This window comes from Nipponia nippon, unplaced genomic scaffold (genome assembly GCF_047370975.1).
Source record: "Nipponia nippon isolate SJK-2023a ecotype South Korea unplaced genomic scaffold, ASM4737097v1 scaffold_1, whole genome shotgun sequence".
Taxonomy (NCBI): Eukaryota; Metazoa; Chordata; class Aves; order Pelecaniformes; family Threskiornithidae; genus Nipponia; species Nipponia nippon.
Window position 1 is genome coordinate 22,584,118 of NW_028262290.1, and position 27,728 is coordinate 22,611,845.

At 41.1% G+C, this 27,728-nt stretch overlaps 1 protein-coding gene across 2 annotated transcripts; it reads right to left on the bottom strand.

Moving 5' to 3' along the window:
• Nucleotides 1-550: 550 nt before the first annotated feature.
• Nucleotides 551-26,258, bottom strand: BAALC (BAALC binder of MAP3K1 and KLF4). 2 transcript variants are annotated; one of them, XR_015702483.1, is made up of 4 exons: nt 25,994-26,258; nt 7,147-7,316; nt 4,365-4,715; nt 551-1,549 (listed from the first exon to the last, which is right to left on the bottom strand). XR_015702483.1 is itself a non-coding variant. In XM_087748241.1 (3 exons), the coding sequence occupies exons 1-3, from the start codon at nt 26,157-26,159 to the stop codon at nt 4,611-4,613; spliced, it is 441 nt and encodes a 146-aa protein (XP_087604367.1). In that variant the 5' UTR covers nt 26,160-26,258; the 3' UTR covers nt 551-4,610. The 2 variants fall into 2 exon arrangements, 1 of the variants encoding a protein (XP_087604367.1); XM_087748241.1 differs by having other exon boundaries at nt 551-4,715.
• Between the last annotated feature and the right edge of the window lie 1,470 nt (nt 26,259-27,728).

Sequence of the window (27,728 nt, forward strand, 5' to 3'; positions counted from 1 at the left end):
TGCTTTTGCTGGTCTCTTCCAACTTTCTTAAAGTGTGGTGCCAGAAATAGCTGAGTGCTTCAGCAGGCACCTTCCCGAGGCTGTGTAATGGGGAAGGATTACCTCAGCATTTACTGAATTTACTATTTATAGAGGCAACCCTGAGTTGGCTCTGTAACTCTCAGTTCTTGGTCTCCTTTCTCCCCCCAATAATATGACATCTTACTAGAGAAAATGTCTCAGATTCCCAATGTCTTCCACTTTAGCCATAACAGCGACCACTAACTCTCCCATTTATAATTACAGAGGTACAATTCCTCTCATTTTGACCTCATAAGCCCTCTTTGGCAAATAGAGCAATTTCTTCTGGGGAATATATGTATTTTAGCTTCTTTGATGTGACCACACAGTCCATGAGCCACAGCCTGAGGGCATCACATACAGAAATAGTCTGATTCCATGAAGAGAGGAGGTGGGAACCATTCATTATACCTTCACAGTCTTTGGTCTTAGCTCTTAAAGATAAATCAACCACAAACACAGGAGTGTAAAATGCATGGAGTAATAAACCGAGACTTTAAAAATCTTCTTTATTTTCATTTTCAAGTTCAAGGTCAATCTTCAATAATTTGCAGATAAAATGAGAGTACAAAAATGCTCCCGTTAGTCTAGTTTGAATTCAGATAGATTATTCATTATTTCCAAATAAAACTAAGCCTGCTGTTTCAAACACCATTTCTGTGCACAGATTATATAGCTCATTCTTTTCATAAGGCATGTAAAACAAATTTCAGTTCAAACATTGAAACATTTCACACTTGGGCGTCAGAATTAAAAACACAAGTAAAAGGTTCGCAAAAAACCATGCCTGAACTGCAGAACAGAAGTATACACTAAAGACACTGCAATGTACACGTGCAGAGACATGCACATATGGATATATATGCATATGAACATACTAGGAAGATGAAAAATATGTTTTCTGTTTTGTATGCAACTCAGTCATTTAGCTAACAAGAATGCATGTTTAACCCAGTACTCACATACTGCTTACACAATAATTATACTTCCCTGTTTTTTCAGTACAAGATCATTTCTGTCATACAGTAAAATTGCATGTCTTCCAGTCAATGTCCTACAGTAATGGTGAAATGATGAAATACATTAAGGAAGCATAAGGGACAAGATGAAGGAATACTGAAAGACAAAATTGCACCGAGTCTTTGAGAAGATGCATTTGCTTAATGATGTCTGTTGGTAACTGTAAATTCTCTCTCTTCTTTATTCAATGTCCACTTTCTTTTGAGTGATTCCATTTCTCACATAGTGGAAGAAAATGTATTTTACATGTATATACACATCAGAGGAAAATCCTATCTATATGTTGTATTGGAATTATGGAAACATGACAAAGTAAGTTTGTTTCTGTTTAAAACCTGAACTCAGGTAAATCATAAAAACTCACCAGATGTTGGCAAATCATTCCAGCAGAAAGCGTGTTGTTTCAGTGTCGCTGTAGAAATCCTCGTGTGCAGCCAAGGGACATCGAACAAATTAAGTGGCATAATATCTTTTGGAGGAAAATTACATTTCAAAAATCCTGTCATATAAGAAGAGAGAGATGCCTGCAGGTCCCCTGTCTAAAAGCCTATGTCTTCTAACATGGTTATTATATTTCCTGCATTTGAGCCTTTTTGTATTTGAAAGATGCTACTCGAAAAACAGACCCTGTAAATAAGACTCTTCACCCCTAGGAAGGCCACTTGGGAGTGAAGATGTCCAGATGATTCTTTGAGCTTGCTTCTTCCACTAAAACCAGCACAGGAATCTGTTTTTAGGACTTTAAATTGTCTTAAGCAGTATACACTAGATTCTGTCACCCTTGATTATACAGTGGTATATTATTTTATAAACAAATTGGTTGTTTCTACTGGTGGCTGTCTCTAGTAGAAGGAAAGTAAAGAAAACATAAATATAATCCTATCATCTATGTACAGAGGCAGGATCCACATCTCCACAACGCGCTCTTAGTTTTATGAAGATCATTGGAAGCTTATGCATCAAGAACTATGAAGCCACCTAAGACATGGTGTAATTTCTTTTCTGTCACCACCTAATGAATAAGAACAGTAATGTGTTACATAAGAAGAGCTTATAAAATTTCTTGTAACTAGACATGGTTTGTACCACAGAAGTTGGATCCAGTCTTCGAATGCCCTAAAGTTTCACGATATAAACAGGTTTATGGGATCTTGAAGTAGCTCAGGAAAGTTATCATGAGCAGACAGAGGGGTCATCCAGGGCAGTCAGCCTTCACCGCTCCACAGCTGCCACCCTGATGGGGGATGTGGTCAACATAAGCAAGGTCTGTAGTATTGCCCAGATAATTATGTACCAAGGCCATCTCCTGCTAACCATCCTGTCACATCCCCCACTGAATACGAGACTCAAATACTGCCTCCCTGCTGACTGCTGACATGCAGCTAGGGCTGTTTCTCATATTGATGCGCTATGCAGCACTGCATGCTTGCTTCTGTTGTGGGACCCAAGCCATCAGATGCATCTGGTCAGGACATCACTACGAAATAATTTCTTAGCTAGTAAATAATCTCACTGCCAGGACACCTTTGTTCTTGTATCTACTCACCCTAACGTAGTATCCATCCAAGGCAACTATCTGTGGAACAGCTTCTTACACAATGAACCTTCCCTTTTGCCTCCCTTCAAATTCCCCGCTACCCTTTCACACACCAGCATCACTGATCACTTTCTGTAGCTTTCCTGTATCATACGGGTTTATACTGCACTCTCTCTGCCAGTAAATCCTTTGAAACAGAAGCGGGTTACAAGTCTGGCACAGATCTGAAATAGTTCATCTTCTGCTCTACGCAAATAATGCAGAATCCTGAACGCATGCTTTCAATTAGGTCAGTACACGGCCACCAACAACGGCTGTCCATTCCTAAATTAATATTGCTCAGCTGCTACAGCCACTGTTTATTGTTAGAGTGAGTCAAGTCCCTTCCTCTCCTATGATGTTCCCAGCAAGTTGGCGAAGAGCCACAAGTTGGAAGGACATACACAGGCTGCCGTTGTCTTACCCGTACAATGCTATTTTCAATATTTATTAGTTCTTCTACGTAAATGGGCAGCACAAGATCACTTACCACACTGACCTGCAGAAACCTTAGCACAAGTTCTTTGCCCCTTTCTAGGACATCTAAAAATAAATATTTCTTATACATATGCTATTGTATGCAAAAATCTTGCACTGACTCTGGATTTCAGTTTGCCTTTGTGTCAGAATAGTTAATAAACAATTCCTATTGCATAGACTTGTTGTACCCCAAGGAAGGTATTAAGTACTCACACACCTAGCAGCAAGTTATTAAAATGATCTTAATATGGAAAAAATTAGGATTCAGTCCCACAATTCTATTTATAATTCTTTGCCTATGTGTAAAAAGGACTTCTTGCAGTTCATACATGGATTTTCTTCTCAATGCCATCTGTTTGTTATTAACAAGTTTTGAATAGTTATTTTAAATGGCCCTCTAATGATAGTCACATATGTCTGATGGGGGAGGCAAATAAATTTACTTGTTTTATCTTCATAAATGTGCAAACTCACAGAGGATATATATTATTACTTCTATATTAAGAAGTAATATGTTGAATTAATTCCTGGTCTTTACTAAACTGAACATTTATATTCCCTTTAGTTGTATATGATAAACGTGGAGTACTATGATAGAGGATGCTTACAATGCAATTAAGTAAGTTCTGCACAGCAAATCAACTACATCTGATCAAATAAAGTCAATTTTTGGAGCTGTCATTGGAATATTGTTTTAAGAATTATGGTTATTGTAATGTAATGTTAGTGATCACTTTTTTCCAAATCAGTCTGGGCCTCAATATAATTAAAAGGGCATGTATGAAATAACAAAGTAGCCAGAACCCTACCTGCCAGCTAAGACTAGGAACTTCAAGTAAGGCTGATCAGTATGAAAGTTACTGTTTTTAAGACGTAAATTCTGTCAATACAGAAAATAATTTAAAACTAATTAAAGGGTTAATATATAAAAAGGTTACGATATGACTTAACTATATATAACTGATATATATAGTTTAAAACAGACTTAATGGAAGCCACCTGTGTGTCTCTTTCTGAGATCTCTGGGTTTCAGTTTTATGAAAGCAAGCTCTTTAAATGAACTCCCTGGGTTTGAATGTACACACTCGAAACCCCTTACGACTGAAAATGCAGATTCATTCATTCATTTTGTGTTTTAAATTGCGATGAACTGTACCTCTCATCGTCCAGCCTCATCCTAACAGCAATGCAGAACAAGACATGCACAAGGAGATAACAGAGGACTTACTAAAAACCAAATGGCACGAATTTTGGCATACGTCTGTGCAGTGGCACTGCTTTCGACAAATGACATCTGAACATCCTACAGCGTCTGCAGCTGGTTTCTACAAGACATGTTTCTGAAGGCACTCAGCAGCACCTGCCTGCTGTATTCACCATGGAACATCTGGAGATCTTCATATCTTCAGCGACTGATGACATTTAAAGTGCAACGAAGCATTGTTAGGTCCATCCTCACTTGCACTTTGCTTCATTAATTGACACAATTCTTTGCTTTCCTTCTGTCACTTTGTCTGATGCTTTTTGTAACATTAATGGTGACTTCTTTTGTGGACATTTTCTGTGCATCCCATTTACTCTGTGAAAGTTTTAAACAGTCCAGTGAGTTCCACACTGAGAGCACAAAGAGTCATTGACAATTACCTCCTAATTAATGAAAACAGTTCTACTTAATAAACAGAAAGACTCCAGCATTCTTCACACAGTATTGTGATGTGGAACAACTTTCTCATTCAGCATGGACGCAATCTTTTATAACTGCTATAAAGGCCGTGGATGCCAGCAGGCTTTGGATTAACCCTCTTGGCTAGCATTAGCATCTCTGCATGTGCGTATTCTAAAAGCAGAGCAAATAAATCTGCTTTCAGTCCAGAAGTGGAAATCAGAGGTTCCTTGTGATGTCACTGGCAGTTGAGTGTGACTAGCCTGAGACAGAATTTTCTCTACTTTGTTTTACGTTTCTTAATTGAAAACACAGTTTAAAATAACACTTAGTTCTGCCTGCATATAAGACCCTAGTAAAATACATACCTTTCAGAGCTTCATCAGATTATTTCCACATATTCAAAAAAGTCAGTCTGTCTGAGGCATGCAAGTGCATCCCTAATTTAAATTTATCCTTCTCCATCGCCTAGTCTGTCTGCTTGTTGCCATAAGCAACACACTATACTGCGCAGTAAACTGGACAGGTCTAGCAAAGGACACTCAGAACCGGGCTGATAGAGACACAGAACTGAGTTAGGTGGGTTTGATTATTGCATTTCCAGTGTTTCATGAGACACTTTGTAAGTGTAAAGAATGCCAGGTAAATTAGGCATCATTTACATGGTAATAATGCCAGGTGCAATAATGTCTGGTAAACTTCCACTGACGTGAGTGGAAGGTACATATTTATCTGAGAGCAAAAACTGGTGTTGCTTTGCTGGTATGTATTACTGCACATTTCTGCAGCCTGAATACACCTGCTCCTTTGCTATCTACTCCCCCAGTGCTCCTGGTCACACAAGGACTCTCCAAAGACTACACATATCATGAGAATCAAACCAGGTTATTGTCAGTCAGTGACATTATCTGGATACCACCTTTGCTTTTGGGGTGCTTGACCATTATATTGCCTTCACTGGTATTAGGACTCCTTTCAGCAGCAGCATATTTTACTTCCAAGTTGTTTTGACATGACCCTCATGAGAGGATATTAAAATTTCCCAGATGAAGCCCGTGTCACACCCTTTCCCTTTTGACACCACTAACTGTACCCTGTCACGTAACCGATGGTAGGGGTAAGGCAGTAGGATGCTTTAGAGCTTGACGCCTGAGAAAAAGAGAAACAGAGAAGTAAAGCAGGTTACCCCCCTGCATCCCACAGGCCGATGGCAGAACCCAAGTCTCCTGAGAGCACCGGGTGTTGCATCGCATTGTATTCTACAGCATGTAGAGGTAAAAGAAAAACTGTAGTCAATGTGAATATTCAGATGAATAAAATGGGCACATTTTGAGTTGGGGGGTAGTCACATTCTCTATTCTAGGCATCTATACTTTAGGTGTCCAAACTGGAAATCTACTCATCTTACGCCTCCCACTTCCCAACAGTCAGTGGAGAAACAGAGCTTCAGAATAGCAAACCAGAGCTGGAGCTTAACTCAGATACTACACTTTCACTGTAGGAAAACACATTTCTTTTTTTGACTATAAGTTTAGACAAATTACCTTCCTTTCTTAGACACCTGCATTAGATGTGTAGAATAATAAATGCCCTACTTATCATCAGAAATTTCCTTTGCACTGGGTTGCAACAGTACAGAGATATATTACTGAATGTAGCTTAGCTAGAAAAAGGAGGGAGGATACATTCAAAGACATAGGGCCCCAGGTCAGGAACCCACAATTCACTGAGTAGTCCCATTACAGTCAACACTCATGTTATTAATATGTGGTGGGACTTTGCCCATACTTCCTGGTACGTCTAAATACAGAAGTAATTTTTCAATTTTTTGGATGTTCATACATTATTGTTACACTGGATGATCCTTCTGTAGAGTATACAGTAGGTGAGGGGGAGAAGGGGGAGGGATCTGATCCAAAGCCTACTGAAGTTATTGAAAAGAGTCCCATTGACTTTTTCAGGCTTCACATCCAGCCTTGAATGAACCAGAGTTTGTGCAGTGCACATAATTTAAGAAAAGCAGCAATTAAGGAAAAACACATTCCCTTTCAGATAATTAAACAGTTCGCACAATACATGCCATATGCATGGACTGAGCTGAAAAAAACTAAGCGTAGGGTTTTTTTGCTGTAACAAGTGTGTGTGTTAGTCTGCTGAATAAAACATCAATTTGGTGGCCATTCAGGCATGAGGCATTGTCAGAGGTGCTAGGCTCAATCATGCTGTGGCTGTGATGCAGCCATTTTCTCTTATCTGAAAGCATTAAGTACAGTTTGACTGTCACAAAAATAAGTTTGACCTGGTTAAAGCTAGTGCTGAACATCAGGGAATGTAATTATACTCTTACCTCTGCTGCTCTGAAGCCGTTCTGTCTCTGTGTTGTCGCTCCCGCACCATGGACCATGGGGTTTGCACACTGAGGACCACTGTTGTTCCTCTTCTCGGTGTTCAGCGTTCCAGCTATGGCTGATGCTGTAGTTACACCTGTCTGAGCTGATTTTCCATCCTCCAGAACACCTAGTAGGGACGCATGAAATTGGGCGATTAATACTGACGAGCAGTTTATAACTGCAGCTCTGGCTTCCCTCTATTCCTCCACTTTTTTGTGATAGCACAAGTCATGGAAGGTGCTGTATGGTACTACAGTGAAAGCAGTCTACCTCCTTTTGTCACCTTTATCCTCACACTTTCCATTATTTGGCCTTTCTCCTATAGTCCACTGCTCTTTGAAACACTGGCTCAGAAAACGTGAAAAACCAGTTAATGAGTGCAGCACATCAGTAGCCTTTTGGTCACGTGCAGATCTCCATTGGCTTCTCCACACACACAGCTGCTTGCATGACCAAGGGTTTAACTAAAGACCCAGAGGGGCTCCCCTTAAATCTGTCTCAGTTCTGGTAAATGAAGGGGTTAGATGTGAGCGTGACAGATGAGGCTGATATGGATGGAGAGATTGCTGTATTTATGGCTTTGAACATTTTTTTAATCAGAAGTTGAGGAAAGAAATTCAGGAAAAATATATTTTATACTGTTTTGACTACCAGTAATTGAATAAATTATTAATTTGCTTTCTTCTCTAGCTGTGTGGATAAGGCATGCATTGTACAATATGATATTGGCCAGCCTAAAAGAATTTTCTCATCTTATTGCATTAACAAAAATCAGTTGTCATTTATGGTGAGTGCAGAGCACTAAACATCTGGTTGCCACACTGGGTCTCAAATCCAAATACAAAGAGCAAGTGGGATGCATGACTATAGCTCTCAATTTTATTTTTGGCAAAACTCATTTATAACAATCTTTATGTTCCAATAGAAAAAAACCCCAGATTTACTAACTGATATCAAAACTGGAGGAAGAAGCAAGGACTCACAGATACTAAGGGAAAAATAAATATGAGGAAAACCAAAGACAGTTCATTGCTACTTGAAGTGTGCATTGTGTCATCAAAACCTCTGCCACGAATCAGGTGGGAATTCAAGCACAGTATTAAGGGTATTAAAAAGGAAGCAAAGTCCTGAATTCTTTCCCCGAAATCTGTAAGAAAAGCTGCTTTATCAGTAGAAAGCAACATCAGTAGCAGCTTGAAAAGGCAATGACTGAAATCAATAAAGCCTCAACCACATATTCGAAGTCTTGATATTGAAAATATCTAAAGCTGTGTAAGACTTAAGAAGTCTAAATACAAATTAGTCACTGCAGTTCCCTGAGCAGTCAGAAGATGGTGATAGAGTTTTCCTAAGACAGCTTAACTTGTAGTGGTGGTCACTACGAATAGAGCTAAATTATCTACTTTTTGATAGAAAAAAAACTTGAGTCGGAACTTGAAACTATTACATTATAGTTTATTAAAGAAACCTAAAAAATACTTCAGTCTTTGGAAGCTGCCTTTTCTGCTAGATATAAAACTTAATGTCGTTCTCCCATCTAAATCTATGGGCAACTTCCCATAAGACAAGAGTAAACCTCACTTCTCCTGCATCTCCTAAAAGTCCATACCTACTTGTGTTTTAGGTCTTATCTCTTCCTACCACTCCACAGTGCAAGATGAGAGGCAGAAAAATCACTTGGTGCAGAACAGTAAGTGGCCCAGACTGATATCATAGACGAAATCAATTGTCAGGAAGGCAGATGGAGAGGCAATTAGCCGTGTGTGAGTCAGGAGTCACACCACAGTCTACTGCTTCACCTTGCAGTGGAGCTGTGAGAACAAGCTTGTCCACAGCTCTGAACAGGCAAAATGCTCTAGGCATTACATACTAATTCCATTAATTGAATCTTGGATGTTTCAAACACATACGAATTATGAGTTTTTCCTTCTGCAGAGTCATCGTACTAAATTACTTTCCAGCATGTGTCCCTTTGGCCATCTGGCCTCTAAGTAAGTTGTCTGGAGAGTAGCTGTCAGCTGAAAAGCCACTTTGTTCAAGCACAACTGTTCATGTATCAGATTGTGTTGCATCTTTTGGTCTCTCACAGAACAATTTTTCTTACATCAATCCATTTCTGGAACATGATGGAAAATCTGAGCCCTGAAAATGGTATATTTGGTTGATTTTTTGTCTTCTGTTAGTTTGCAGCCCAAGCATCCTTGTTGCATCCTGCATGGCAGAGGTGAGACATTTTTTGCAATACTTGCCAGAAATGAACCAGGTATCAGCATCTGAGCCTTCCACTATCACTCCCACTACATTTTTAAACACCTAGTGTTTACTGTTGACCTAGTGGTAACCAGTACTAGGGTATCCTAGCAGTGCAAAAAGCTTTTTTATTTTATTCTGAAATATGTTTGCTATTCTGAAGTTAAGAAACTTTTAGATTTCTTTTTCATTGGCAAACAGGTGATTTAGAGAGTGGACAACAGTTCAAAGGCTTCAATGACTTGCTCTTTATGTATGAGGACTGCACACAAATTGCAGTGAGAATGCCTGAGCAGTGGAAGTAAGAGCACAAGATTTGTTGGCAATTCATAAAGTGACACCTATTTTATAGACTAGATAGATAAGACAAAATGCTGATTGCAAAAGAGAGATGATGTTAAAGAAAAGATTAGGAACATGTATTTGCTTTTTAAATAGCAAATATTTTTGCATTGCTATTTGGGGTTTGCCACAGTACACAAAAATGGAAAAGTTAATTTTCTTCTTCTGCAAAATCTAGAATTTGCAAGCTAGCAGGGTGGTAATGCTCGGGGTCTTGCCTCAGTGTCGTTTAAACCAAGCTAACTTTTGAGACATTTATATCATCCTCACAGCATGGGTTTGGTAAATAACCTCCTCGGTCTTTCACTGTAGAGCTTCAGTAGGAATTTAAACAAACGGGTTCAGTAATGTTGTTTTCATTCTTATGTTCTCTGCCAGGACAAACCCTGCCAAAAGGCTGTGGGCCTCCTGAGGCCAGGGAAAACGGCAGATCCCATCACAATGCTCTGTCAAATCCATATATTTTATTTTTAAATGAACTGGCAAGCCTAGAATATCCTTATGGCTCCACTCCCAAAACCTGAGTTTCTGGGTGATCACCAAACCCCCACCGATGTGACAGTGACCTTTCCCTCAGGAATGGTAGTCAGGGTTTGGGGGACTGCCAGGCTGCTCCCATTATGGGGAGGAATGGATGACAAGAGGCAGGTATTTCACTGCATGTAATCGGGTTTATTTATAAAGAACATACATGAATTCTCTCTCAATGGATGCGGGGAGAATACCCAAGCAGCAGCCCCATTGCGCACAAATCCAAGTCTATAGTTCCAGCAAGAAACGTGCTTAAAAGAATTTGCTCTCCCATGGCAACGCTTACTGTCGTCTTCCTTTTCACTGGCTTGCTAGGCTGCACAGGCGACCTAACTCCTGCATTTCTTACCAGTCCAATAGAAATCCTTTAGGCTGCAGTTTGACAAACACTTTTTTCAGCAGCACCAGGGAAAAAAAAAAGGTTATTTTAAACTGAAATCAATCCCTAGACTTTATTCATCACCCAATGACACAAGCAGTCGGACTGGCACAACTTGGGAGGTAGCACAGGAATCGAAACAAGCAGCAGAAAGCAGCTGAGGTTGGTGCGCTATCCAATAAAACCAAACCAAACCCCACTCGTCCAGCTACACTCGTTCTTCTCATTGAGTTGCCTTGCTGAGCTAGCTAAATCCTCTGGAGGTATATTCACATTGCTTCCAACTACCTCTGCGTCAGAGGACATACAATCGTTTCACCAATTCAGCTTGGATTCACAAAGGATTCCCGTTGTGTTACAGAAAAAACAGCGTCCCAAAGACTTCTAAAGAAGTTGCCGGCCCAGAGTAAGATGTGATGTGACCGACTGATTACAAATAACCTATACGAAGAAACTTTATTTCTAAAATCTCTTTCGCTAAGAAATCTGATGATTTACACCAAATGATGGCAGTTCAAATAATCTTTTGTTTTGTGTATTTTCACATTCAAAATTTGAATAGATTTTGAAAAACCAAATTTGCCCAAGCTTTTTTCCACTAAAATGCTGGCATTAAATTACAGCCTTTTGTTCAAAATTCCCAAAATACAGAAGTTTTGGAAAATTTGGACATGGACAAAAATGAACTGTAGCTATTGAATCTTACAAATCAAAACTAAAAATCAGTCCCTAGGATATCTGGGTATGTTTTAGCTGTTCCACAATCTAAAAGAGTGCCATCTGAGAACAGTTTTACAATTATAGCAATATAGAATGAACAGAATGCTACCTAAAATGAGAGGTATCTCAATACAAGTATGAAGACCAGCAAGACAGAACAAATCTGTCTGAAATATGTACCTTATGTGAAGAACAACATGCATATTAAAGGTAATATAAATTCCCAGAAGAGGACAAAGAGAATAGAACATGACAATTGTCACTACTAACACTAAAATAAAGCCACTGGTATTCTTAAGTAGTTCATATAAACAGTATAAATAAAATTAGCTCTCCAAGAACTGCTGCTACTCATAATTAATAGTTTATCCTAACGTTGAATATTCAGACTGCCAGTAGGACACCAAGTTTTTCCAGTCTTTCTGGGATAACCTCCTGCTCTCCCTGCTGTAAACAGTGTGTCCAAGCAAACATCAAAATTAGTTTTCAGAAGGCTCTGAACACTTCAATGCTTCTGTTACCTTAATTCTCTAAAATTGTCTTTCTTAATTAACCATAGTTATTATCATCACGATTCTTTGTGTTTCAGACTATTAAGTCCTGTATTAATCACAGGTAGGACATGACCATTTTGTAAAGAAGAAATGTTTTCTTCATAATAGAATTGTAGGCAGCAAAGAGTACTGTTCAAAGGCATCTTTCAGCTCCTAAATGGCACTTGAAAATTCGATGCACATTCACCAATGCATTCAGAGAAATCCATCCATGATGCTCTTTTTTCTCTGCTGGCTATAACATACTTATGTCCCAACTTCTTTCTCTCAACATCTCCCTCTCTGCCTCACTTACCTTCCTGGCAGACTGCACCTCACTTCTCTAAGAGCAAGAGTCACCAAGTCCCATCTCCCACCAGGTTCTACGAGACCTCTTAATATATGCTAGCATGGGTTCTTTTGTCTACAATCCTAATAATTTTTAAATTTTGAATGAGTTTTCAGAAATTCCCAGACGGCAGCCTCCCACAACTGTGAAAAGTGAAAATAAGATATAATGTACAGACAGGATTCATTTACATATCACCAGAAAATTAATTACATGATACTAAGGCCATCCCTGCAACATTTCTTTTCTGTAAGCACGAGATACTTGAAAGCAATTTATTAATAATACTAAAGTACATAAGTTCTTAATACCTCAGACATTTTGTTTTTTAGGAGATATATACTTAAAATTGTACTCCAAACAGTCGCTCACAGATTTGCAAGCTTATGTCCCTTCAAAATAAAGCATGCTTAAATCATACTTTATAACTCTTTAAAACCATTTAAATGGAGCAGTCTGAGAAAGATTTTAAAAGAATCGTTTTAGTAAATAGGATGTTCATCACAGAGAAGTCAAAGAAAATGTAAAACATGGAATGGAAATTTTAGCCATTAAACCTGTATTTCTGATTTCTTCTATTATAATGACAACACTAGTGATAACAAAACCAAGGATAAACAATGCATAGATGCTGCTGTAGTTCTTCATACAGCCTGGTTACACCTAAGAATTCAAACGATCCTTTACGAGAGTATCTCATACACATGAGAGGAAATTTTCACTCTTAAGATTTAACTCTTTCTAATCAGATTTTAGTATGGAAATAAAGATGATGTGAAGAGGGGGAAAATGACATAATTAATCCGGATTGTGAAAGTAAAACTGGAGTAAAAAGCAAAATAGTGTCATGGATCAACAGCTGGCACAGAGAGAGAGGGAAAAAAGAGAACTGGAGGGGGTCAATTTTGTGCATGACAGAAGATAAAGGTATGACTTCCTCAAGGCTTTTTGCTAGACCTCATCTACGTATTAGAAAGCTAATATATATTTTCTCATGATCAAGAATGGGAGAAGGAACCAAATAGCAACATTTAGGGGTAGCCCTTAATTATCAGGACTACAGGAAACTTCTCAGAGCACAGGTGGCATGAAGGTAGGTCTGCCTGGATCTCTTTGCATAGACCTCGTCAAAAGAGCGATCTCTTAGTAAGAGCCAAGATGAACTGAACATTTCTGTGACTAACAAAAATCAGCAGTGCTGCAATAGCTAATGCTGGCAAGAAATCTGGAAGGAGTATGAAGCCTTGTAGTATGGAGGCAAAGTTAATTTTAGCCAAAAGGATCACACCTTTGTGGAGAAAATTATTCCACATGTGCTTGCCACAATATTCTCCTACCTGATTTTAGAGCAGCAGGCAGTGGCCAAAACTGGACATGAATTCTGACCCAAATATGCTGTAGACCTGACCTAGTGCTGTGGACCCTGTGCTACCACATGCTCCGCTATTGAATAACAAGCACGTATTTGTTTAAAGTGGTTAGCTGTTGATCAGTATGCTAAATTTATATCTTTGGGAGTGACTATGAACAAACCAGTAAGGTTCAATTTTCTGGTTCAGCAACACCCTTTTTTATTTATCGAGGCTGTTATCTCATGAGTAATGCATAAGATGCTGTTTCATAAAATGCCTGCATAATAAGATACTGCAATGTAAAAATGGACTCTGAGAAAGCTCACAGTAAAGACGAATGGACAATGTTATCACAACATGCAGTTGCTTCCAGAGGCAATATGTATTTATTACCATCACTGAGTTTCTTGCTTTTAATGCTACAGAGTGATAATAAGTACAGAGAGCACTGAAATACCTGTTTTCTATACCTGTTTTTCTGATTTGAAACTATTCATGTTTGGGAAAACTACACATCTTCTGGCCTAAGCGCTGGTATGTACTTCTACTGAATAAACAGAACATAGAATGGCCCCTATCAAAAATGAATGGAGTGGTGGTTGTGACAGAAGTCAAGGTTAGGTCATTTCCTCCACAGCAGTAGCCTCAGGGATGAGGCCAGATGCTCAGGAAACCTGCAATAGCTTTTTTCCCTAACAAGAAAGAATTTAGAAACGTTCAGACATAGCAGAGAGTGGGTCTGTAAGGCAGGACGAAGGATCGAGAAGATCTGCAGAGGGAGGACCTGCTGCAGCAGGAAAATGTCATCAGAAATAATGTTTTTTGTATTCATTGAATCAGCAAATACAATAATGCAATAAATTTACTGCCCAGACATGCAGAGAATCCAGAATTATTTATCTGAACTCTAATTCAATAGGAATTTTAGACAGTGAAGCAAAACAAAACAAATGTATTTGCATCTTCTACGCATTCTGCATCAGCCATCGAAATTCTGTGGAGTCTCTCTTTAGAGATGCCACAGAAATGCTTCCCCCACGGGCTGAGGAAAAGGCAGGGAAGGAGATCTGTTCTCCTTACACGAAGCCCTCCACGCACGGCCGGTCCCTCCAAAGCTGACTTGAACCAGGCAGGGCTGAGCCGTGCCTCGGCTGCAGCTCGCGACGACAGGCGCGGGGGAGCTGCCTGCCTTCCTCCCTGCTTCCATGGGATGCTTATTTGAACTCAGCTCGCCCGAGAGCAAGAACAGCCTCTTCATTCTCTGTTGAGAAGGTATCTGCTTTACTTTCATCACTAAGGGAAGCAGGTGATAAAAAAGAGGAAATTCTGTATTTGTGCAAGACTACGGGGCTCAGGTAATAGCTAACAGCAGAGGGCAAATCAGACTCTTAGGTCCTGATCTGGCCATGGTTTTCTCACGTTCAGGAGCCTTATGGAATGATGTTCTTTTGTAAGATTATGGTATTAAATGTCAAATTCAGTACAAAAAGAACTGGCTCACGATGAATATATTTAATGCTTTTAAATGACTTTATGCACATTGGAGTCCTGGCAAAACTGGGAGACCAAGCACTACATTTTGCGACAGTTTTGGGTGGCAGGTTTGCTTATTTTCCTATGTCCTGCCACTTCATTTCTGAGCATAAAACAAACAAGAGTCCTATAGATCTCTGTATTTCAAAACTTCTTTTACCATTGCCATTTTGAAATGAAGCAAGAGGCTCCTCTTTGTTAGATAAAAGGAATTTCTAAAAGATTTTAAAACTGGAATTTAACATACACATGCATAAATAAACATACGATAAATAGCTCTGAAAGCGCGATCAGATTTATTACTATAATATGAAGATTTCTACTATAGAGTATTCATGGATTCTAGCAGACAAGGAGAATATAAAAAGGGCAGCATTCCAGGTACAGGCAGATGCTGAATCTTTGCATATTGGTATATTTTGATTTCAAATTATGATACAGAATCATGCTACAACTATCTTGTAAACAAACTTAGCAGTGTTGCAAACACATCTATGAAATGAAAGGTGAATATAAAATTAGTATGTATTCCAAATAGAAAAAGCACAATCAACACTCTTTAACGATGTGTGATCATGTCAAAGCACAAGACAAAGGATACTGCATGGAAAATAGACTCCAGAAGCAGAATAAGGGGGAATTGATCTGACTATGAAAAAAGGTAGGAAAGGTAAACTTGAAAGAATTGTAACCAGGGTGCTAGGGAAGGACTTAATGGCAGAAAGACAGCGGAGTTTGATGGATGAAGATACAAATTTTAATAACTGCAACAGGAAAGAAGAACTAAATTTTCACTATATTGTGGAGTAAGAATTGGCTACATTTTGGAAGACATTGAAGGCTGAGTACATTTTATGCCTGGGAAAATCACAAGATGGAATGGATTAAGCAATTTACCAGTGCCACATGATGTGCCAGAAACAGATCAGTCATTCCTCTAAAGTGAAAAACTAACACACAAATAGCAAGCCTCTGAAGTGCTTTTCATAATACTGCATTTTAGAACGACAGGCAGTGCAGGGATGTGCTTCTCCACATGCAAAGACAGAGGCTATGTTTCACTACTGCCCATGAAAAATTCACCTTAAAAATTATACCCTCCATGCACATCCATACACCTCACATCACGGGTGTCCAAACTAAGTCAAGTCAAAGGTGCTTGCTTTTGGCTCAGTTCCTGTCTGACCCTTTCCTTAAAATACAAAGAAAGACGTTCCCATTACAGGAAAGCGCTGTGCAATATGGAAAACAGGCAGCAGAGTGCTGGCCCCCTCTCAACCACCCTGACCACAACTGTACCCACCCTGCTTTAAGACAGGTTCTGAACAGTGGCTTAGATTTGCAGATGTTCGCATGGTCTTTCCTTCTCCTTAGGGGTGTGGTAATGAAACATCACTCATTATGTTTTAGACTAATTTCCAACACAGAAATAGAAAGTATTATTACCATTCTCATTACCTAGCTAATCACGCATGGAATTTTAAGATGAGTAGATAGCATCATTTCAATTAATCATACTGAGGAGTAGCAAAAATATTTGGCAGACTAAACAGAAATCCTTATGAAATGCATCTATATGTACATGAAACTTGAGCTGAAATGACTCTTCGGTTTTGCTCACCAAGGTTCAGCAGCTGGAAACTGATGCTAAGGGTTCGAGGTAAAACATTAGGCATGTGTTTTAACAATGAGTGATTAGCTACTGGACTAATGTCAGGCACTGGAAAGCTGTAAATTAAGTCTGAACATCCCAAATATATGCTCCATATGGGAATTAATTTAGGAAAGACCAGTGGGCTGTATGGCCAGGTGACATTTACAGTCTGTGAATATATGAAAGGATACTGATGACTTAATTGGCTCACAGTATGACTGTGATCATAAAATGCTTTGGCTCAAGATATCTGTATGCATGTGAAAAAGTTATCACTCACATTCAGTGTTCATCCTAAAATGAGGGCAGTAGCTGTGTTAAAATCTAATGACATCTGCTGTTAATAATGTACTAGATAAATCATGACATTTTTTTCATCTTTTCCGCAGTCAGTGCTAAACACTCAGAAAGCAATTGGCACCAGCTTTACGCAAGTGGCAGAAATTCATACTTCTAGCACTGCAAGTGCTTAAAACAATTCTGATGGCCCACCTGGGAAATACTAGCAGTTTACAAGAGTGACAATTGCAATGTGAAGACAATATCCAGATGAAACGTACAGAGACAGAAAACACAACCATATGCATTGCTAGGAAACTGGTAAAAAAAAAAAAAAATCAAAATATTTCAGTCAATCAGTAGAGGGATTGGCTGATTATTTTGCTCTTCAGTAGCTAGCGTCCACCTGAACAGGCCAGCCTGAATCCATGATCTTCCAGGAGGAATGAGAGGCTCAACGTTACTTCTTTTTCATCAGATGCTTAAAATTTAAGGCTCAGTCAAGCAAGCAGCAATGCAGAAACAATCTGGAGGGGCTCAGTGGATTCAGGAAAACCTTAAAATGGAAAATCCTGCCTCGCAGCCTACAGCTGCCCATGCTAACCGGTAAAATGTCGCTCCCCCATCTACCTGTTTACTTTTAACCTGTATTTTTTGTAAACAGAAGAGAAAAGGCAGTGTGCCAGTCCAGGGAATTAATTATGCATGTACTCATCAGATAATAAAATTAGGATAGGAACGCATTATTTCTTTGCGTACACTAAAGGACCAAGCCACTTTTTTCATGCAAGGCCACTGCCGAGAAATGCATGCGATCGCACGGCTTTCAAAATATTATCCGCATAATCTAGAAAAGAGTGCTGCTTTATGCGAGTCAAACAAAAAGCCTTACAATAAACTCATGGCTTTGATCATTCAGTTTCTGAGTCTTAAGTATTACAGTATTTTGATTTAAGATAAAATCCAACTTTGAATCTCAGGTTTTTTTAACTGCAATCAATTTATTTCAGTTTTGAACTACAGGAATACCTGAGAAAAAAGTGGGATGAGCAATATCAGTTCTGTTTCTATTAAGAAATATATTTCTATACCTGACTACAGGTACAGAAAAGACAGATTTCTGTCACTTAAATGCTGTATTACTGCAATATATGCTCAATGTGGAAATTTTGGAAATTTTAATCAACATGTAATGAGGCAAAACTGCACTCTGAACTGTGTTTCTTGTATGGAGTACATTACACCTCTATTTTGAGATGGGCAGGAGTCATCACTTAAAGCTAATTCCATTTTTAAGTGTTTGTTTTGAACTATACATTCCTCAACTGGAAAATACAGGCTTAGAACTGGCCGGACAGTGTAAATTCACTCCTGAGGAAAAGAAAAAAGAATTTTTAAATGTCCTGAATCGGGATATAAAGGGGAAGAAAAAAAAAGAAAAAAAAAAAAGAGAGAGCTTTTTCCACAAGAAGAAGGATCTCTTCATCTAGTTAATGACACCCCTTGGCTCTTAGGAACGAAGAAAATTTTTCTCCTGAAAGATTTCAATGCTGCAAGAAGGATTTTTTTTTCTGCTGGAAAATTATCCCGAGAGAAGTTTCCAAATCACCTCTCCTGCAAATCACCTCTATGGATGCCCAACAACCTTTCTCCTTTCTGGTACTGTGACAGCTAGGAGAGCCTTTCATGTCATTCAAGTGTTCATGCACATTGCGTTTTTAGTGAATTTATTTTACCCGCGGGTAAATGATTATACTGGGGCACACTGTGGGCGATCAGTCCTGGTAGGTCTGCTTTAGGCTGCAGGAGGGATTTAGCAAGAATGTTGGCCATTAGCTAAATGGGAATTAATCAGAGACTAAGAGACCTTGTGGAAAGGTTATCATAGTATACTTAAATTTTCTTTTTTAATTATTTTTTTACGGCTCTTGCAGTGCTTTGAGAGAATCCTAGAGGCAGAAAGCGCAACAAAGAGGCTGCCAAGGAAGGCGCAGGCAGCTGGAGATCCCTGCTCAGGCCCTGCCGTCCCCTCCTGCCGCACGGGGTGGCTGCTCTCGCCTGAGACACCAGGACCTTTCAGGAGGCTCCGTGCAGTACCTGAATGTCACTAACCACCTACCATTAAACCAGACTGAAGTTCTTCCAGCAATTGAGTCTAATACATTTCACAAAATAGCAAGCGGAAGGTTCATAATAGAAGAAATTTTCTCATCTATCAATTATTTCTGATACTTTAAAAAACAATTTTGCTTGCTATGGACTCTTCCTTTTTATATGGCAGTTTATATTTATTAATAAAGCATGAATTTAAAAATACTTTTAGAGGTGGTGGAGGGAGGTTGCTTAGTATGTTCTGATGGGCCAAATAAGTATCATCACTGACATTTTTTAACTGAATCAACAGAAGCAAATAAATACAACACCCACAAAGCATATAATTACACAGAATGCCCATAGTGCAAAACGGCAGCAACAGTCCCATCCAAATTACTTACATTCCCTACCCATTATCTCAAACAACATTTGCGCCTGTAACAATCCTACTCTCATAATTTAGCAAAAAGCTTAAGCACAGGTGGTCTCAAGATCAATGGGACTTTTTCCATGCTTAAAAGTAAGGAGATGCTTAGTTTTGGAGGGTGGGATGGGGAGGGGTGGAATGACTCAGGGGCATAAAATGAAAATGCCAAAGTACTCTGACAATATGCTGAAATATTTTGTTGCTTCCAATCTGTATTTCAGCTTTTGTTCTTAACAGACATCTGCACCTATGTGAAATTAAGACAGTATTAAACTATCAGATGACAGCAAAGATGAAAATGTATGGATTGGAAGAATTAACAGCAATGGATGGGCTGAAAAATATGATTATTACAAAAAGCTGTATTTATCATCTGAGTCTGATTTTTCCAATAATTTAAATGCTGCCTTGTGGTGGAGTAAATACTGGTTTAGGCCAATACTGGAATCTTTGACTGGGTTCTATGCTACGCAAACACCAATATGGTTTGGGGTTTGCTCCAGAACAGCAATCTGGAGTAGCTGTTGCTGTCTAAGGTTCTTTATCACTCCCTGATACATAGACTGATGCAAAAATGTCATTTTTTACTGGCAAAAATTGTTATTTTTCCATTTATGAGGGAGGCACAGAGCTGGGTGGTGCATCCATGTTACTTCCCTTCTATCCTGCAGACGCGCTAGGAAAAGTCTGACTAGAAGTCCCTAAAGCGTATGGGAATGGTTAACTCTTCCGAAGCTGCAGGGTCTCTGGGCTTTTCCATTGCTTTGGCTGACCTCCACATTTGGTACCGAGTTTGTACTTGCAGTACTGACAGCAAGGTTTGCTATTTATGTGGTCTTCCAGAGTTGCAGAGGGATGACACAAAACTAGGTGCCGTGCAGAAAGAAACCCTTTGAAGAACAGCCCTACCAAATCATGCTTGTAAGAAAGTGATTTTCAGAGGGCTTTGAACCCAATCTTCTTCTTGTGCAAGTGGAAGCACCTATGCAAACCCACTCTACAGAGGCACTTAACGCATGCAAGAAGTCTGTTACCCATCCATAGAAATGTTAACACACAAAAATCCGGTGTACAAAGTTGAGCAGGCACATGAGAAGGCTGCTTTCTGAAAGCTAGATGGTAAAAATTAGATCCAAAAACTTTCTCTCCCTACTCTATGAAACACCCCACATGCTATTTTAAATTTTCTTCCCCTTTTTGTGTGATTTAGAAAGGTTTCCTCAGTACCACCCTCCATACAGAAGCTAGTGACAACTGAAATGGCAGAGATCATATAATTAAAATCCAGAAAAAATATTAAAATGGGATCCCTTAGCAAATACCATATCATTATATCCAAGGTGTGGACTAAGGTGGAATAGGGAATTCCTGTAATATATCTACAGTCCAGGAAAAGGCTGTATTTATTCACTTTTACTGTAAAACTCTAATAAGGTTATCTCCGGAAAAGATCACGTCAGAATCACTGCTGTAATTGTTTCTTAAACATACCAGATTTTGAACCAACCCATTAATAAAAGAACAGTAGTAAATGGGCATAAGAGCACAAGGAGATACTGATATACCGATATTACGCCCTAGCAAAAGTGATTCCTCTCTGGCTCTTAAACTAAAATAGATTTTTTATTAAATACTTCTCTGCAGTCTGATTTACAAGAAACCATCTGCTGCACAAAATAAGTTCTTCATTTACAACCTGATGCTTGCTTATGCATTTCTGTTAAGCTTTTAACTTTACGTATACCTGGTAAATGAAGGAGCAGATGACTGCAGCTGTGGTCCAAGCCAGCACCAGTCCCTGTTGTTATGGCAACTGGTGTTCCCACAGCCCTGCTCTTTGGCTGCAGCTGCTTCCAGCCGCCTCTACCGGAAAGGATGGAAAAGCAATTTTCAAAAACTTCTCTATGAAAGGTTACCTCTAAAACCCCTGATTCTGCATGCTGAGTCTCAACCAGAGGCTAACTGCAAAGATGAACCTGGTCTATAAAACTCGCCAGAGTTACCAGCGATCACAAAATAGCAGAGTAGCAGCATATGCGGGTCATTTAAGCCAAGAATTATTCATAAATGCACAACTATATTAAAAGCAACTACACAAGATAAACTGTTAGCCAGCCTGATTGCTAGATATTGGTGAAATTTCTCCTGAATTCTTCTGATTTTATTTATTTATTTTACAAAGGACTCGATTCTACTCCCATTTCATAGCTGTTTTGCAAATGTCTTCACTAGGGAATGAACCAATCCTAAATTGCAGATTTCATTTCTGGCAGACCACTGACTGCAAGTACGTTTGCTAATGCCAGGAGCAAGTTTTCCTCCCAAGTGCATCTGGTGAGTCTGTGGGAAAACTGGATAATGTTTTTCTTTAATACGCTTCAGGAGGAAAGACTTTACCGTAGAAATAGTGCAAAGTACAAAGAGTAAAAAACAATTGTGTTTAAAGCCTTAGCCGATACCAAGAGTCAGGTAATGATAAAAAATAAACAGATGTTTTATTAATTGAGGCACTGAACAAATGAGTCCTGAGGCATCAATACGCAGCTTTTCAGTTCTGATGCAGGAGAATTATTTTTCACTCGATTGATTACTACATCATTTAAAAATTAATTATTTTTATTTGCATTTCAGTAACAATCTCCAGCCAAGACTGGGGTCTTACTGTGCTGGTTGCTGTTGGAAAACAGTAAGGACAGATCCTGTCCTAAGGAGTTCGCAGCCCATGAGCTAAATCATGATTGTAAGGTCTCTCTAACCACGAGGCAACGTGCTGCTTTCTCCGCTCTGAGGCACTTTCAAGTATAATAAAGAAAAAATAATTGAAGACAGCAGCTAACCTAGCCACTGAAAAATGGAAAGAGAAATAAGATGACTTAAAGCCTGCTTTAAAACAAACAAACAAAAAATTTTTGTTATAGTTGATATTGAATGGGTTTACAGTACTGGTTTCCAGTAGGAAAGTGTGCATTTTGTTACTAGCCTACACACACACACAAATATATATATTTATATGCAAGTTATCCCAATGTAATGCAGCAGGCTGTGCAAATGTGTTCCAAAACACTTGACAGTTTTGGTGCAGTTTTGTTAATTCAACCTTTTCCCTGTGATTTGCTTGTAACCCATGGTGACTGCCCTGGGGACTCACCTGCTCCTGCAGATTCTTACCTCCCCAGAAAGTCCTTACTTGTGCTAACACTTCCCCTTAGCTGAATCAGACCCTCAAAAAGAGAAAGTGAATTGTGCAAAGGGTTGCAAGGATCAAGGAATGGTTACTAAGCAGAAATGCAGTCTGTTATTTTCCCCAGCTATAGCCTACGCAGTAGCTGAATCCTGTGAAAAGTTCTCCGCTTACGCAGCAATGGATGCTCTTAAGAGAAACTGCGCTATTGTATGGGCTCACTGCGAGTCTCTCCTTTTTTCCTCCCTCCTGGAAGCCACTCACCCTATGAACACTGTGTACGCTTATCTTCTAGAAGATGTCTTTCAACTTCACCACCTGCAGTGCTTCATGAAGTTATTTGTTACTTTTCTACCCCTCGTCAGCCCTGTCAATTTACCCTGTTCATCATTGTCAAAGCTTCAGCAGTGTACTGCAACCAGTTGCTACCACCTATATTCGTGGCTGTTAGTGACTTGTTGTGAACCTAGGAAAAGTTGTCTGTCTTATTTTAGCTATATTAAAACAACTGATATTGTCCTATATGCCTTCCTGTAAAAAAAAGGGAGATTGCAATACGCTTTATTAAAACGGGATGTAAAAAATCAAGTAGGGAAGTGAATAAATATTCTACCAAAGGCTCAGTTGAAATAGGAAAAAAGGAAAAGTGAAGGGAAAATTAAAAACCTTATTACTTCCTTTTTAATTTAATAATATTTTAGCTTTCAAAATGCTTTAGCAAAGATACAAACATTTGGCTACACAAATACGTGTATTTGTAGAGACATATATATATATGAGAGCAGACACAAAAAGCTAAATATGCTGACTGACAAAAAGAGAAGGATATACCGAAATTCTGGGGGGGATGAGATTGCTAACATTAATATATGGTAGTTACTAACACTTTCCTCATTGATACACTTGCTGATCCTGCATACCATATGTCCTTTCTTCCCTGAGTGATTTACCCCTCTTTCCATTTTGATGTCCAATGTCTGGTGGTGTTTTTTCCACTTAATTGAAACATGTTGATAACCACAGGCACCTTTTACTGCTTTTGGCTTTTTCCTGAAATCTTTCCTTCATCCTGCTTCCACTTCTCTCTCTTCACAGAATTTCACCAATTTATTTCAAGTGAAAAATGACAAGGAACAACTTCATCCTCTTCTCCCTAGCCGCTTTTGGCTGCCTCCCCCCTTTCTATGTCCCAGTTACAGAAGTTTCCTACCCCTGCTTACACCAATGTCATGATCCATCTCCTCATCTCCCCCATCCTGCTCTTACCCCCTCCCTTACTCTTCCCTTTTGTCTCTCACTCTTTGGCAGTTTTCAGTTCTCACAATAAAGGCGTGTTTTCCTCTTCAGGTCTTAATCCCATACTTGACCTCATTTGCCCCTCCAACTGCTGCTTCCTCTCCCTTTCATCTGTAAATTCACTGAATGTCCTGTTTCTAGTCCCTGGAGTACCTCGCCTTATTCCATTCCTTTCCTTTCCTACCCTACAACAGCTCTCAGGGAAGTACTTTATGACTTTCAAGGCACTAATTGGGACCAGTGTGCGTTCCTCAGGTTCCTTAAGCTGCTGCCACCACAGCGGTGTTGAAGGGTGAATCTCGCCCTTCCTGAAGTCCTACTCGTCCTTCCTTTGCTCCTGTTAGTCTGCTCTCTCCTCGTTCCCTTTCTCTCTAATCTCTTCTGCAAGGTTTTCGTGTAAAGAGTTTCTTTTACCCCAAGCAGTCTCTACTGGATTTGAGTGTTGTCCTCGTCTCCTTATCTCTGGTACTCTCATCTGTAAACACAAATTCAATTACCGCATGTTTCTATGAAGAAAACTTACTGATCTACCTCTTTACCACCTCCTATTCAATATCAACCCTCAGACTACCTGGCTTCTGTATATGATGTTTAGGCACCAACTCAAATTAAACATGGCTAAGATAATGCTAAGGATGGGTACTGAGGGAACACATGCTGTGTCTTCATTGCTGGAGACAAGACTGTCACCTGTCATTCAAGCTTACCGGTCAGTATCATCTTGAACCTCTTTAAATTCCTTATATAATCTTTTTTAATACAGCATTTCATATACCAACTCACCTTCAAATTCTCGTAATTTCACACGTGGTCACCACAAAGTCTGTCTTCAGCCTTCAGGAGTACAATGTAAACCCTCCCTGTCGTATTTCGGTCAGCGCAGAGTCATTATCTCCCTATTCCAGCTGGCCTGGGACGCCTACCTTTGTGAATTTTCACTCCTGCGCTTTCATGATTTCTTCCTGGTGCTTTGTAGCTCACTGTAAAAGTCTGCAAAGCTACTTCTTTTCCTCTGAAGCTGCCTAGAGGCATTTACTGCTTCCTTACACGCAAATTATAATCTATCTGGAGCAGCAACCATTTTCATGTTGTGTTTGTACAACATCTCGCATGATGAATTTCTGGACCTAGAGAGATTTCTAGCTACCGCTGCAATACGTAATAATTCTGAAAACATTTTAAACCTCACATCAGAGCTCCTCATTCCCTCTCCCATCTCTGCCCCTACTGTAATGCCTCAGGTGCACAACTAAGCATGCACTACACTGACAAGAACTGGGAAATTGAAACTTGTAGGTCAGCTCCTGTGTAGCCCACCATCTGAATTGTTTTGCTGAAAAGGAATATTCCACAACAAAAGCCTGTAAGACCAAGCTCTCTGCCCTTCTGGTGATGTTATTACATAGTTGACAGCATTTATACACTCTCTCATAACCAAGCACCACCGTGAGAAGGTCTCTGGATGCTGAACCAGCTCGTTTAAGGGAAAGCCCGGGGCGCGGATGGCTGGTCTGGGTGCCTTGGCCAGGAGCAGAGGGGCAGCAGGGAACGGCAGATGCCCTGAGCGCACCGTGCTGCCGTGGCGAACCCGCGGTATTTCTAAGCACAGACTTTGGCATCTACATTTCTTGGTGGGGGTAGAAAAAGACAGTCTTCGAAAAGCAGGTAGAGCGGATAGATAGGTGGCTACACACACTATACGCACACTATATACGTACGTACAGGTGGATACACACACCTATACACACATACACAATGTATGCACGCGCAGGTGGACACACACCCCTACCTACCCACGGGGGGTGTGTGTGTTGGGGGGGGGTGTGTACGCACGTTACAGCCTGTCCCCCCCCGCCGGCCCGCCCGCGGCGGGGCCCCACTCACCGGGGCGCGGGGCGCCCAGCTCCCGGCCGCCGGCCTCGGCGCTGCCGCCCTCCTGCGGCGGGCTCTCGGAGTCGGTGTTGGTCAGCCAGGTGGACTCGGTCTCCCGCGTCCAGCTCTCGTAGTAGCGGGGCTCGATAGCGTCGGCCCTGCTGCCCCCGCAGCCCATGGCGGCGACCCGCTCACTGCCGCTGCCGCCGGCCGGGCAGCATCGCGCCGCCGGGCAGGGCTCCGCCGCCGGGCACCGCTCCCCCGCCGCCCCCGCTCACGCCCGCCGCCCCATCCTCGCTCCCCCGCTCTCCCCGGCTTCGCTCGCCCTTCTCCCCCTCCTCCCCGGCTTTATCATCTCCACTAGCCCCCCCTCCCTCCCGGCTGTCCCCTCCCCTTCTCCTCCCGTTGCCCCCTTCCCTCCCCTCCCGCTTTTCTCCTCTCTCCCAGCCCGTCCCCGCTCTCTCCCCACCCCCGGCTCCCGGGGGCGGGCGGCGGAGCCCCCGCGGCGAGGGGCATCGCTGCCTCCGCTGCGGCGCCGGCTCTGCCCTGCGGACCGCGGGCACCGGCAGGCGGGAGGGCGGGGACGGCCGGGAGCAGGCACACGCCTCGGGCGGGCAGGCTTTCCCTCCTCCCTGGGTGTATACACATACAGGCTGGCAATCATAGAATCATACAATCGTTTAGGTTGGGAAAGACCTTTAAGATCATCAAGTCCAACCGTTAACCTATCACTGCCAAGTCCACCACTAAACCATGATCTCGAGCACCACGTCTACTCGTCTTTTAAATACCTCCAGGGATAGGGACTCACTTCCCTGGGCAGCCTGTTCCAGTGCCTGACTACCCTTTCAGTGAAGAAATTTTTCCTAATATCCAACCTAAACTTCCACTGGTGCAACTTGAGGCCGTTTCCTCTCATCCTATCACTTGTTACTGGGGAGAAGAGACCGACCCCCACCTCGCCACAGCCTCCTTCCAGGTAGTTGTAGAGAGCAATCAGGTCTCCCCTCAGCCTCCGCTTCTCCAGACTAGACACCCCCAGCTCCCTCAGCTGCTCCTCATAAGACTTGTGCTCCAGACCCTGCCCCAGCTTTGTTGCCCTTCTCTGGACACGCTCCAGCACCTCGATGTCCTTCTGGTAGTGAGGGGCCCAAAACTGAACACAGTACTTAAGGTGTGGCCTCACCAGTGCCGAGTACAGGGGCACGATCACCTCCCTGGTCCTGCTGGCCACACTATTCCTGATACAAGCCAGGATGCCATTGGCCCTCTTGGCCACCTGAGCACACTGCTGGCTCATGTTCAGGTGGCTGTCAACCAAGACCCCCAGGTCCTTTTCCGCCAGGCAGCTCTCCAGCCACTCCTCCCCCAGCCTGTAGCATTGCATGGGGTTGTTGTGACCCAAGTGCAGGACCTGGCACTGAGCCTTGTTGAACCTCATACAGTTGGCCCCAGCCCATCCATCCAGCCAGTCCAATACACGCTAACATTGCATAGCAGTCCTCCTGGCCTGGTTTTGCACCCCATTTATGTACCCTGATTGGGTCTTGCGCCCCATTTCATAAAGCCATCTGCCCCTTCCTTACTTTAGCTGGGAGAGCCTTGCTTCCACCTTCGGCATTAGCTGATTTGCTGCTGTATAATTGGGAACTGAAGATGCAATACTGAATGCTCAACTCCAGAGAAACTTTCACTCTTCCTTCTTGGATGCACGCTTTGGGAAGCAACTGAGAACATCAGATTCCTG